A 13,187-nucleotide genomic window follows, 5' to 3' on the forward strand; every position below is an offset into this window, starting at 1 on the left:
TATATATATATATAATTCATGCCGTAATAGCCATTGTTTCTTTAAAGGGCACTTAAAGACAATTAAGTTTTATGTTTACCTTGAATGCATATTTCTTGTTGATATGGTCATCCACTGAAAGCATGGAGATGTGGAAGCTGGGCAGAAGAATACTTCCTAGGATGCTGTCCTCTTTTTCATCTGCAGAATTGACAGCAGAGTTAGAACTGGAGTATGATTCTATGGTCATTCCATGATTTGGGCAGCAGGTTAAGTTTTTGTACTGTAAAAGAAAACCCTGTATATAATTAGCCTTCCTATATTAAACCTAAACAGCTGCAACACATTTTCCAATTAGAGAACTGTAATATCAGTTCAAAAATAACTAATTTTTTGCATTTATACAAGATAAAACTCCAGAGCATTACTAAGTCCCCTATCGTGGTGACGGGGGGACATAAAAAAAGAAAAATGAGCGCATACTAAGGCCCTGTTACACATGCAGAGTCAGATTGGACCTACAAAACAGCCCTATACTTTGACATGGCTGGCTCACAGCAATCAGTACACAGAAAGTTATCAACGCCTGGCACAGCCTCGAAATGTCACTTCTTTCCCCTCACCTTCTCAGTCCCACCTTTTACCTTGTGATTTTACAGCTATTATTCATATTTCTTTCACATAAATGCTACTACTATACTCATCTTTGATACTACTCATGGGCATCAGAAGCATTGTAATGTATGTGAAGGGCACACTGGCAGGGGGTCTGGGGGTTCTCCCCCAAGAAATTTTAATTGAAGTAGATGTCATTTCTTTCATTCTGGTGTATTTTAAGAGGCTATTAAACATATTTTTACCTGTATAAATAAACAATTGATTTCAAAACTATTTTACAAACGGATTCTACATTCAACTAGTTCATATATGAATTATCCTGTATATAAACTTACTGCTATGGCTGAGATAAGGAATATGTGACAAATTATCGCAAGCGGGTTTAGATTTCCATTTTTTTTCCCCATTACTTTTATTTAGTTTATTCTTGATTTAGGTTTTTATTGCAATGCATGGCATTGTGCCAAGCAATGATGACTTCTATGACTGGCATCAAACTCCATGACTGACTCTGGCCTTTTCAGCTACTACTAACAATGGCTGTGTCTCAATTCATGGGCTGCATCCTCATGAGTACGTAGCCCAGCGGGGCCACATGGGCCACATCCTCCCCAGTCTGGGTATGTTGCATAGAACTGCTGTGACATGAGACGATCTAGCCTTTGCTTGATGTAAGTTTGCATGACCATGCGCTAGAGCCTTACCATAGCGATCAGTTTCATATCAGATTGAAAATGTGTTGGGACGTGTATTTACACGTGTTTTCACTGAAAGAATAACTTCACAAAGTGTTACACATAAAGAAATAAAAAAAACATTAATATTTTGGGTTTAGCTCTAGTATAAATATTTGCAGTTGCATTTTATTTAACATCTTATTGCAACATATATTTTATAACATAACTTAAATTTAAAAATAAATTCTTTGGACTGTGATGAATTTCCAAACTATGCTGATTTGGTAAAAAATAAATAAATAAAAAATAAAAACCTCTGCCGTCTTTGTTTTTCTGTTTAGTTTGCTGTTGGCGCATTGAATCCTGGGATATTCTCGGCTGGAAAGGATACTTGGATGCATCCTTGATTTTCAAGATTTTGTGGGCTGCATTCATCGGCTGCATAAAGAATGAGGCTTCGAATTGGAACATCACTTAGCATAGGGCAGTGATGTATGTGACCAACAAATGTGCACTCGTGAGGATGCAGCCCATGAATTGAGACACAGCTGATAACAACAACAATAATACATTTACAGCACTTTTGCAAATAAAAATTGTGTTATTATACAAATACAACATAAGAAAAGCTCTAAACACACACAGTAAATAAATTACTCACTGCAATGTACTTATCTTGAGCCGGTAAAAACAGCTACACTCACTGGCCGCTTTTTTAGGTACACGTTGCTAGTACTGGGTTGGACCCCCTTTAGCATTCAGAACTGCCCTAATCCTTCGAGTCATAGATTCAACAAGGTACTGGAAACATTCCTCAGAGAGTCTGGTCCATATTGACATGATAGCATCACGCAGTTGCTGCAGATTTGTTGGCTGCACATCCATGATGCGAATCTCCTGTTCCACCACATCCCAAAGATGCTCTATTGCAATGATTCCCAACCAGGGGTACGTGTACCCCTTGGGATACGCAATCATATGTACATGGAAAAATTTTCCTGGTGTGTAAAAAATAATAAGAATAGGACAGATATGTAGTTCCCTATGATTTCCGCAATGCGGAAATTGCAGACGGAATCACGAATTAACACAAAATGGAATTCCGTATAAAACATGGAATCTCATGGAATTTGCTCATTTGGGTGAGTTTCTTACTTATTTTCGATAATACAATGTATTTTGGACGCTGCTGTTTTCTGCACCTGCCATTGTCTGCTTTATTTATTTATTCATTTATTTAATTGCTTACTTATTCACTTCCAAGGTAACGTTTTTATCTTTATGTTTGATTTGAGTCGGAAAAAAAATAGAATGCCTGAGAATTAAACGTTCTAGGGGGTTAATTAAATAATTTTCATTTAATTATCAGTTGTAGTAGGGTACTAGTGGTATGACAAAATGGCTCAGGGGGTACACAAGTCTAAAAAGGTTGGGAACCCTGGTCTAATGTCCTGCAACATTCCAGCACTTTCAGAACCTTGGAGAGTTCCTTCAGTCCTTCACAATGTCCAAGATCCTGAAACAGTCYAGCACTTTCAGAACCTTGGAGAGTTCCTCTCACACTTAATGCTGTTCAAGGTCCTGAAACATTCCAGCACTTTCAGGACGTTGGACAGTTCCTTCAGCCTTCACACTGTTCAAGGTCCTAAAACATTCCAGCACTTTCAGGACCTTGGACAGTGCCTTCAGTCCTTCACACTGTCCAATGTCCTGAGACATTCCAGCACTTTCAGGACCTTGGACAGTTCCTTCAGCCCTTAATACTGTCTAAAGCAGTGATTCCTAACCAGGGGCACGTGAGCATATTACAGCGGGTACGTGAAAAAGTTTCCTCAGGAGTGCAAAAAAGTAAATAAAAATAGGACTGAGATTTGTAGGGTCCTATGATTTCTGCAATGTGAAAATTACAGTCAGAATCACAGAATTAACACAAAATGGAATCCAGTATAAAACATGGTATCTCACAAAATTTGCTCATTTGGGTGAGTTTCTGACATTTTTTGGACAATATAATGTATTTTGGACGCTGCTGTTTTCTGCAACTGCCATTACCTGGTTTATTTATTTAATTACTTATTCACTTTCTAGGCAGTGTTTTTATCTTTGTTTAATTTGAGTTGAAAGAAATTTAATGCCTGAGAATTAAATKTTCTAGGGGGTTAAATCAATAATTTTTATTTAATAATCAGTTGTAGTACATTATAGTTTTGGTGAATCATCATTACGTTTAACTGAAGAGGTACTAGTGGTATGACAAAATGGCTCAGGGGGTATACAAGTCTAAAAAACTTGGGAACCACTGCTCTATTGGATTTAGATCTGGTGACTGTGGAGGCCATTCAGGTACAGTGAACTCACTGTCATGTTCAAGAAACCAGTCTGAGATGTGCTTTATGACATGGTGCGTTATTCTGCTGGAAGTAGCCATTAGAAAATGGATACACTGTGGTCATAAAGGGATGGACATGTCAGCAACAACACTCAGGTAGGCTGTGGCATTGACACAATGCTCAATAGACCTTTTGCACACTCTAAAGCATGCATGAAATATATGCTTTGATTGGATGGCGAAATGCCATGTGCCTGCAAAAATCAGAAGGTGTGTATGTGGGGGCGGGAATTGAAAGATCAAGGTGATGATGGTGAGTTGTAATGTTGATGCGTGGTTTGGGAAAATTGTGAACAACCAATGGACAAAATCCCTGAAAAGTGTGCCACTGATCCGAGAGGTTGTCATTGTGAAGCGACTGTCGAGGGGGGCCACCATGTTAAAAAAGACAATCACCGAGACGAGGATGTTGAAGTCGGTGAGCATTATCGCGTTTACTGGTGTTTACTGTTTAGCTATCACGTTATCGTGTATGTTTAGAGACACATATTCATGGATGGTTAACTTCACAAACACACACGTCTTGATGACATTTAACTCACATGGCATTTCTTCATCTGTCCAGTAGCATGCTCATTTGCTGTGGAAAGTTGTTCTCTTTTTTGTCTGTTTTGCATATCCAAGATGTGGCATAGGAATGTAATCCACAGAGTTTGGATCATTAATTTCCATGCCAGAAACAAAATGCCGATTACACACTTTATTGTTTTTCATCGGAATGAAGTCATGACGGCGAAGCGCATTGAGCCACAGCTTTCTTCTTGTAGCAGCTTTGCTTGACTTTCCTAGARGAATTTGGTAAAAGGAGCAAGCTTCTCTTTTATCTTTGACTCGGCCACGTTGTCTTGAACAATTATACGCACTACAAAAGTCACTTTTCCCCATTGCATCATTGAAAAAAATGTAAACTCGCACAGTGAACGATCTCCCCTGCTGCCGGTGAAAGCGCAAAAACCCAGTGTGCGCATGCGTTATCACAGAAATGTGCAAAAGGTCTAGTGGTACTAATGGGCCCAAAGTGTGCCAGGAAAATGTGTCCCACACCTGCTGCTGCTGTAGCCCATCTGCCTCAAGGTTGGCTGTGTTGTGTGTTCAGAGATGCTCTTCTGCATACCTCGGTTGTAACGAGTGGTTATTTGAGTCACTGTKGCCKTTCTATCASCTSGAACCAGTCTGGCCATTCTCCTCTGACCTCTGGCATCAACAAGGCATTTSYGCCCACAGAACTGCCGCTCACTGGATATTTTCTCTTTCTCGGACCATTTTCTGTAAACCCTAGAGATGGTTGTGCGTGGAAATCCCAGTAAATCAGCATTTTCTGAAATAGACAAGCCCGTCTGGCACCGACAACCATGCCATGTTCAAAGTCACTTAAATCACCTTTCTTCCCCGTTCTGATGCTCAGTTTGAACATAAGCACATCGCAGGGGTGATAGTGGAAAAAATCCTGAGCCTGAACTTTTTTCTGCACCCCCCCCCCCCACAAAATATATGTTGATAATATCAACATTTATTACAAAAAAAACTCTTTAAAAATGCTTTTATGTACTGAACAGAGGATTGTCTGTGATATATTATTTAAATATAATTATTAATTTAACAACTCAACTGCAAAATCACCGTTCCAGTGTCAACCTTTATCACCAAGCATCAACAGGCACATTATGAAGGTTTTTATATTTAAAAAGATCAATATATGACCTTTGTTGTAGCTAAAAATACTTGAACATTAAAAACCTCATGACTGATATTTATACAGACAAACTGGTCAAAAAAATTAACAGAATCTATGTGAAAACTGTAATTTATATTTCATATTTTATTTTTAAATACACTTCATAAAATCTGGTTCCAAATATAAACATTTTTACTCATTAAAATCCCCAAAAAGTCTGTTTTAAAATGGTAGAATAATACGGTATATTTTACAGCTGATTTTTATGATGGGGTTTGGAGGAATAATATCAAAACTTAAAAAGAGACAACCCTGCTACCCTTTTGTTTAAATAAATATACCTGTTTTAGTGTTGACATTACGGACACAAGCTATCAATTAATGAATTATCTAAAGTTGATTGATCTTATTGACCATCTAATGATTAATTGATAAGTGACCATTTTCTTAAAAAACGGAGTTTTCTCTTGAATCAAAAGGGTTTTCCCATAACATCAAGGACTACATGTTTTTATAATATACTGAATTTAAAAAAGCATATCATTATAATTTAACAATTAATTAACCCAGCTGTGTTACATAGTGCAGTGTTTACCAACCCTGGTACTCAAGGCACACTGCCCTGCATGTTTTAGAGGTTTCCCTAGTTTGACACATCTGATTCATTTGACTGCAGTTCAACAAAAGCCTGTTAATCAGTTATCAATTGAAACCAGCTATGTTGAAGCAGGGAAACATCTAAAGGGCTCGACACACGGGGAGCGACAAACTACAGCGATTAACGGCTGTCATCACAGCCAGGGTGAAACCCGACACACGGGACGCGATAGCGATCGCAGCGTTGAGAATCGCGCTCAGGTCACTTGTCTTCACAAAATTTGATTGGTTCTTGACTCTGAAGGCGGGTGTGCATTACAGACGTGTAAACTAAACAAATCTTGCGATGCTAATGATATTGAAAAAGAAACACACATCAAGATACAATTTTATGAGGAAAAACTTACCATAAACTTCACCCTGGTGCCAATAAATTCCCACAAAGCTGCCTTTTTTAGTAATCACTTGGTGAAAGTGTTAGCTAACTGCAGTGTGTAGCATACTCTCCTCTCATTGGTCAGTCAATGAAACCCTTACTGATTGGTTGTACGCTAAGCGACAGCGACAAAAGTTGAACATTTTTCGACTTTCATTTGTCGCGTCGCAAGCTCGCGTGTGCACGTGTACGAGCGCAAAATTTCACATGCACTATTTTCACCGGTCGCTTAGCTGGAGGAGGGCAAGCGATCGTCGCCTCATCGCACAGGCTCCATAGGAAATGAATGGAGAGCGAGCGACGTCGCCTTCCCGTGTGTCGAGCCCTTAAAACATGCAGGGCAGTGTGCCTTGAGGACCAGGGCTGAAAAACACTGACATAGTGACTGAATAAACAAATAATTCATTTCTCACACATTAAACCTGGACATGTTTTTTTTTTAAATATAACAAAACAGAAATCTGTTAGGCTGCTGAACGGAGGAAAAACTGATGAAAAATAAAATTATTTTTAGATGTAAAACTATTATTAATTTATTATTATTAGGCCCAATAAGCACAGTTCTGGAGCAGGTCTTTCCCTCCTCCTCCCCTACAGAGTCAGACCTCTGAGAGCTACTAGCGTCTTTTTTCCCCCCTTAGTTCTGTAGTTTTTAACTGCTTGATAAATAACTTTAGGCTTTGGTCGGATAAAAGATCGAAGGGTTTTAATGTTTTATTTTTATTTGCTCTAGAGAAGGATGAAGCAGACTGGGGATTGAGGTGTTTATTTCCACAGGACGTGTTTCCTCCTCGCTATGCGCATCAAACGGCATTAAGAAAATAAAGTGTGGGGTACACTATTTATCGTATCTCCAGTTCTACGTCACCTAACAACACAATTTAAAAACTGGTTTAAAGTTTGAAGTCTCAACTTTTAGTTTGAATTGAAACAATGTCTCAGAGAAGGGATACCTTTCCAGTTAGAGTGGTTTAAATGGACCAAATGATGAGTGGGCAGACGATATCATTAAATTGATTGTAACTTTTTTAATCTAATAAACCATTATTCGACGCATCCCTAGTTAATATTGTTAAATTACAACAACTAAACAAACATAAACAACCAACTATAACCGAGACAGCCTGCGCACTCCTGCACAGCGGCGGACAGTCAACATTTTGCACAACATCTGACTCAGTTCCACTCAGTAAACACGCACCTGTTGGTCGGATGTGTTTCCCGGGTCACTGTGATTAAAGCCATGCCTGCCTCTCTCCCCCGGCTCCACCTGTCTGCTACTGTTCAGCTGACGTTAGCCTCTGCGAGCCTCTGCGCAACATCTTCTGCTGTTTTTTTCTTCTCTGACAGCTGGTTTTTAAAAATCTGCCAACTTCAATATTGTTTCCAGTTCTTTTTCAGACTTATTCTAACAAAGAAATTAATTTTATTTCGAGCACTGCTCCAACTTCTGCTGGATCTGAATCAAAGTTTTGCAGATATAGAAGTCCCGGCTCCATCTGATTTCTGATTGGCTGGTAGGCCTGTCTAGTGTGTTTAAAGTGAAAGCTGCTCCTCTGATAGCTCCAGAGAAATGTCTGTTAAATATTTGGCCAGGCAGGTCTGATTTTTATTTATTTTCCCCCTGGAGGTAAGCCGGTGTTGTACAAAATTCAGTTCCCCCTGTGAAAATCTGTTCCCCCTTTGTGTTGGGAGCGCCTCCCTCATATTAACCATTTAGGATTGATCTGATGTAAAGGCTGGACCAGTGATTCTCTCTAAGGTTAACCAGTAGGGGGAACAGATGCCTAAATGCGTTGAATTGCTGTCGTGTGATTGGCTGATTCGACATTTGCGTTGCTGAGCAGTTGGACAGGTGTATCTAATAAAGTGGCCAGTGAGTGTATATATTAATGTAGAAACCAGACAGGGAAACAAATTATTTCCTGAAATATGTTTTCTTTTGCAGTAAAGAAAAATGTATTTTTCTGGCCAGTCAGTATGGATTCATTTTAAATTTAGTTGATGAATCAGAATAAAGATTGTCCGATTGATGTCTAGATGGTAAAACATAACTGTGTTTACTGGTGTGTGTGCTGAAAACATCCAGAAACATAAACTTGGATGAAGGACTACGTAGACAGAGCTGCTAACCTGTTGTATCCATGCTGCTGGGTCTATGTTATCCCAGACCTGGCTGACTTTAGTCCTGCTGATCTCGGCCCCTCCATCACATGTTCATTTAGCACATTTGGATGCACCATGCACAAATGTTTTCCTTTTTTCCCTCCTTACTTTCTCTGATCATCACTTTCTTCTTTCTTTTTAACGTGTTTGCTAACTTTACCTGCTCATCTTCCTTCTACTTTCTATTTTTCAATTTGGGAGGGGCCGCCCCACAGGCCTCTCATATTGGACGTTTGATTCTTCCACCAGCAACCCCAAGGTTGGTTGGCCAATTGGTATTTGGTCAATGTCAATTTTTAAAGGAGTGCTATTTGTCATGTCAGATGTTAAATGTAATTCAGTTTCATTGTTCGTGTTTTAACCATAAAAGCTCAAACTAATTTAATTCAAACAGTTAAAACAGCCTTATAGAACAAAGTGTTTTTGATAACACATATGTTTATTCTTCTGAAGGCAAACAGAGCAACTTAATGTCAGTCATTTTTCCTACAGATTAGATACAAAGGCTGTCAGAAAATTCCTTCATGCCTCCTCTTCTATGTTGCTTTTTACTGCTTCAAATTAATTTATTAATGTAGCACCAGTCCACGACTATAGTCATCACAGAGCCCAATACCAGGCGCAAATTGGCCCAAATCAAATCTAGTTACACGCAATTTAATTTCAACTTAACTAAAGACAGTCAGATTTAGTGGATTCTAAAATCCCAGTTAGGAAATGTTCTGAGGAAACCAATGTCTCTCATTGTTTCCCTGAAACCTCTTCAGGGTTTTTTAAATAGTAATACTCTGATCTATTTTACTAAGGATGTTGGAAGTCTGAATAGTATTGTTTTTTGTTGAATGTGTGCATGAATGTGTGTGTGTGTATTGTCCTCACCACGGTAGTAAAAGAGGCACATGTCAGACAGAACAAACCACCTCTTCTTCCACAACTTCATACCTGTGCTGTCCTGCAGGGGTCAAAGGGAACAGATGGTCAGACAGAAAATCAAGTGTATTTTTCTTTAATTTCTCTCAGGTTTTTCTGCTGTTTCCCTTTGTTCACATAGGAACAGAATTTAAGGGCTTAAAATAGAACTTGGAAAAAAAATCCAGATTGAAATAACCTAAAAATGCCACACTTGTGTTTATGTGTAAATAGCAAAGGCAAGAGTTTCCTAATTGGAGGCCGGGGGCCACCAGGGGACGCTAGGGGGCCTCAGAAGGCTGGAGGGATAACAAAAGTTAATAAATAAATAAATAAGTAAAATATGTTAAATGTCAGAATAAAAATGTTAAATATAAACTAGCAAATGTTAAATATTAACATAACATCCAGTTTCTTTTTTAATTACTCTTTTAGAATATAATATATAACAAAATAAAAGGTCTTTGCCATGCTCATCTTTCTGATCTGTCACGTTTTAGATTTGAAAAAGAAAAAAGGATATTTTAAAGTGCCCACCGTGAGCCATCTACATCTCAACTAATCTCCAGTACCCCTTACTTTTTAAAACAGGTGTACAAGAAATCCAAAACAACCACCAGTGAACCACTTACATATTCAATTAGGTGATCAAAATTTGATAGCCATAACTTTGTTGACATTGTTGAAATGCTGTGGACATGTATCTTATCTTAAGTTATAATAGAGCCTGAATGAAAACAGACAAGGAAATTAAAAATATTTATTTATAAACTTGCTGCCCCATTTTTAGAGGTTTTTACATGACGTTTTTAGTTTTTGGCAGGAATGCCTTCGATTTTGCTACAACCATCTATCTTTCTATTTTGTTGTTGCCAGTTTTGTTTCCACTCTCAGTACTAAACTCGTAAGAGCTGCCACCCAGGTGAGTACAGGTGGCAGTTCTCTTGAGGTTAGTGATAGAGTTTGTTCAGTCTAAAGCTAGCATAGTAATAGACAAGTTCGTGACAAAAAATGGCCAAATGAACCAACCAGCAGCCCTGCTATGGAGGACACTGCTGAAAAAAATAAATATAAAAATAAAAAACTCCTGGGCAAGAAAAATCAGGAAGTATGAGGCAGCATACATTAAGTATGGCTTTATAGCTATTCAATAGTGAATAAAAGTGAGAAAAAAACATCCTAAAAGTTGTTGTTTCTTTACATATATTGTTGCTTTTTTTTTGTCAATTTGCAAGGCGGTGCCCGGTCAGAATCTAATGTTGTTTGGGGGGCCTTGGCATGGAAAAATTTGGGAACCCCTGAGCTAAAGCACAAATTTTTAAAAACAATGTCAAAGATTCACCTCAATCTAACCTTTGACCTCTAGTGTGGTAAATGTAGTAACAGCAAATTGCACAGATTACGGATGATAGAATTTGTACTGAAGATGCTGTGTAATTTAAAGACATACAACTTGATATCTATGCCTTGAAGAAAAAAACAACCAAAAAAAGGTCAAACAAAATGGACTGTATGAAAAGAGTCCTAATAAACTTGATTATCTTTTTAAACTGCTCTGAGATTTATATTGTGTACCATTATGAACTGAACTTAAACTTAAAACGGTCCTGCCACTGTAATAAAAGTAAGGGACGTCAAATCACTGATGTATTATGGAGATGTATCAACCTGAAATACTGTAATATGATACAAATGGGTCAAGTAAAAATAACCCTCTAGTGGTGTCTTAACTGAAGATAGTACCTTTGAGACATTGATGGGATATTGTTTTATCATTTAATCTTTAATTTATTTAATCTTAGAAGTGACTGAACGAAAGCACATGAAAAAATGACTTTTGTACTTTACCTGCTTGAAGAGCCAGTTGCACTTCACTACTGGGGCATAGATGTTTCTTTTAATAGAGTTAGACCTCTTCCCAAAGTTGTGTATCTTTTTAGAAGACCTGGAAGGCTGTTGAAACACAAGTCTGGATGATAAAAGAGCTAAAACACTCAGACTTAAATACATATTTTTAAAAAGGTTTCATTCAAAACAGCAAAAGCACTACAAACATTAAAATCGATTAAGTTCAATGAAGAAGTTTTGACTTTGCATCAAATGTAGATAACATGGAATGCAATGATTTGTAAATTTCAAAAACTCATACTTTATTTGCAATGAAGCAATCTTAAACATAATTTTTTTAAATATTAGTAACTGTTCAAATAAAAAAAAAACTAACACACTAACACAATGTGAGACTTCCAGATTCAGATAGACAAACAGACAAACAGGTGATAACAAACCAACTGAATACTGGGGTGGTCAATAGTGATAAGTCATGTACACTGTACATACAGTATATGGAGGATTATATATTTTAACACACCACAGCTGAGACTAAAGCTGAAACTGTTGGACACTGTGTGGACGTCCTGAGAGAAACGTTTTTCACCCTGCCATCTTTCAACCTGTGACAGATGTGGACTCAGATTGGATAGTTTCAGTGGTGCATGGACTTAAGGTAGGACATAATAACTTTGTTTTAATGAAATGTGCATCAAATGAGCTGCAGTTTGTGTAAAAAACATTGATATGAGATATGAAACATAACTCATTAACTTGTGCCAGTCAAATGGTGAATAAGTTGTTCTGTAGGTTCATATATTTGTAAGTCTGATTCTGATGAACTGAGTGCCTCAACATCCATGGACCTCACCGCACATCACTGTGTGTACATGAACAAAGAATTCAGAGCAATGAAAATAAAAATCAATGTTTTAGTTTGTTTTTTAACAGGAGCCCAGATTCTGAATGCAGATTACTACTGTTATAAACACAGCATGTATTTCTTTAACTACTGACCCTGGTTGATGAGGTGGAGACTGTGGTTCCACTGGTGACAATGGTGGCTGGGCTGCCAGGGAAAGTACTATAATCCGAACCACCTGTGTAATTTGATGCCTCACTCATGTCGCTCTTTGGACGTTCCTTCTTGTCAGTTCTGCTTTCATTCTCAGATGAAACCTTAGGTATGGACCTGCCACACAGCAAGAGACGCAACCAGGAAAAGGGAAAGGTTATTGCCTTAGCATTTGTTAAGAGAAACAACATAAGTTTAGTTTTGTATCCATTCTGGATTAAAGGGGACCTATTATGCAAAATTCACTTTTTAAAGGTTTTTTTTTTACTCAACTTTGGGTATGTACTTCTTAAAAAAACAGTCCTAGGAGCAAATAAATGCACCCAGGGGCGTATTTACTGTAAGTAAATGTATTTTTAATGTACAGTATATTAATGACAAGTTTTATACTTCCGTTATTTTGTGATGTCACAAGCCGTACGACAACCCACCGGAACCTGCGTTCAGCCCCTTACCTAGCAACCCCCAGGTGAGACTCCACCTCCTCAATATAAAAAGCCGTCACTGTGTTGTTATGCAATGCGCAGCTCGTTTCGTAACAAGCCTCCAATAGGGCAATGGGTAGAGTGTTGGACCAGAGAGTGGGAGACCAGGGTTTGAGACYGGCAAGGACAYAAGTTAATTATTTATTTATTTTCATTCGTTACGAACACGTTCTCTCATGTACCTCTATTGTTTAGCTTATTAAAGCCTTGTTAAAGCCTATTTGTTTGAGTTTCTGAGGTATTTTGACCGCTGCTGCTCCCTGCTCTGGTAACAGCATGCAGAGTGAGCGCAGAGCAGAAGAGGGGGAGAAAGAAAAAAAAGAAGCTGGGACCACGACTCTGCCTCTGGGT

General features: G+C 38.2%; 1 protein-coding gene across 1 annotated transcript in view; it reads right to left on the reverse strand.

Moving 5' to 3' along the window:
- The window catches only part of LOC106533153 (pleckstrin homology domain-containing family A member 5), a gene marked incomplete at both ends in the record, with an annotated part of 27,066 nt that overhangs the window by 5,292 nt on the left and 8,587 nt on the right, over positions 1-13,187 (reverse strand). Inside the window, 4 exon segments of the mRNA XM_014029393.1 lie at positions 80-180; positions 9,417-9,489; positions 11,295-11,399; positions 12,294-12,468. Of these exon segments, the coding sequence (XP_013884847.1) occupies positions 80-180; positions 9,417-9,489; positions 11,295-11,399; positions 12,294-12,468 (454 nt within the window).

Source organism: Austrofundulus limnaeus, unplaced genomic scaffold (assembly GCF_001266775.1).
Source record: "Austrofundulus limnaeus strain Quisiro unplaced genomic scaffold, Austrofundulus_limnaeus-1.0 Scaffold895, whole genome shotgun sequence".
Lineage (NCBI taxonomy): Eukaryota > Metazoa > Chordata > Actinopteri > Cyprinodontiformes > Rivulidae > Austrofundulus > Austrofundulus limnaeus.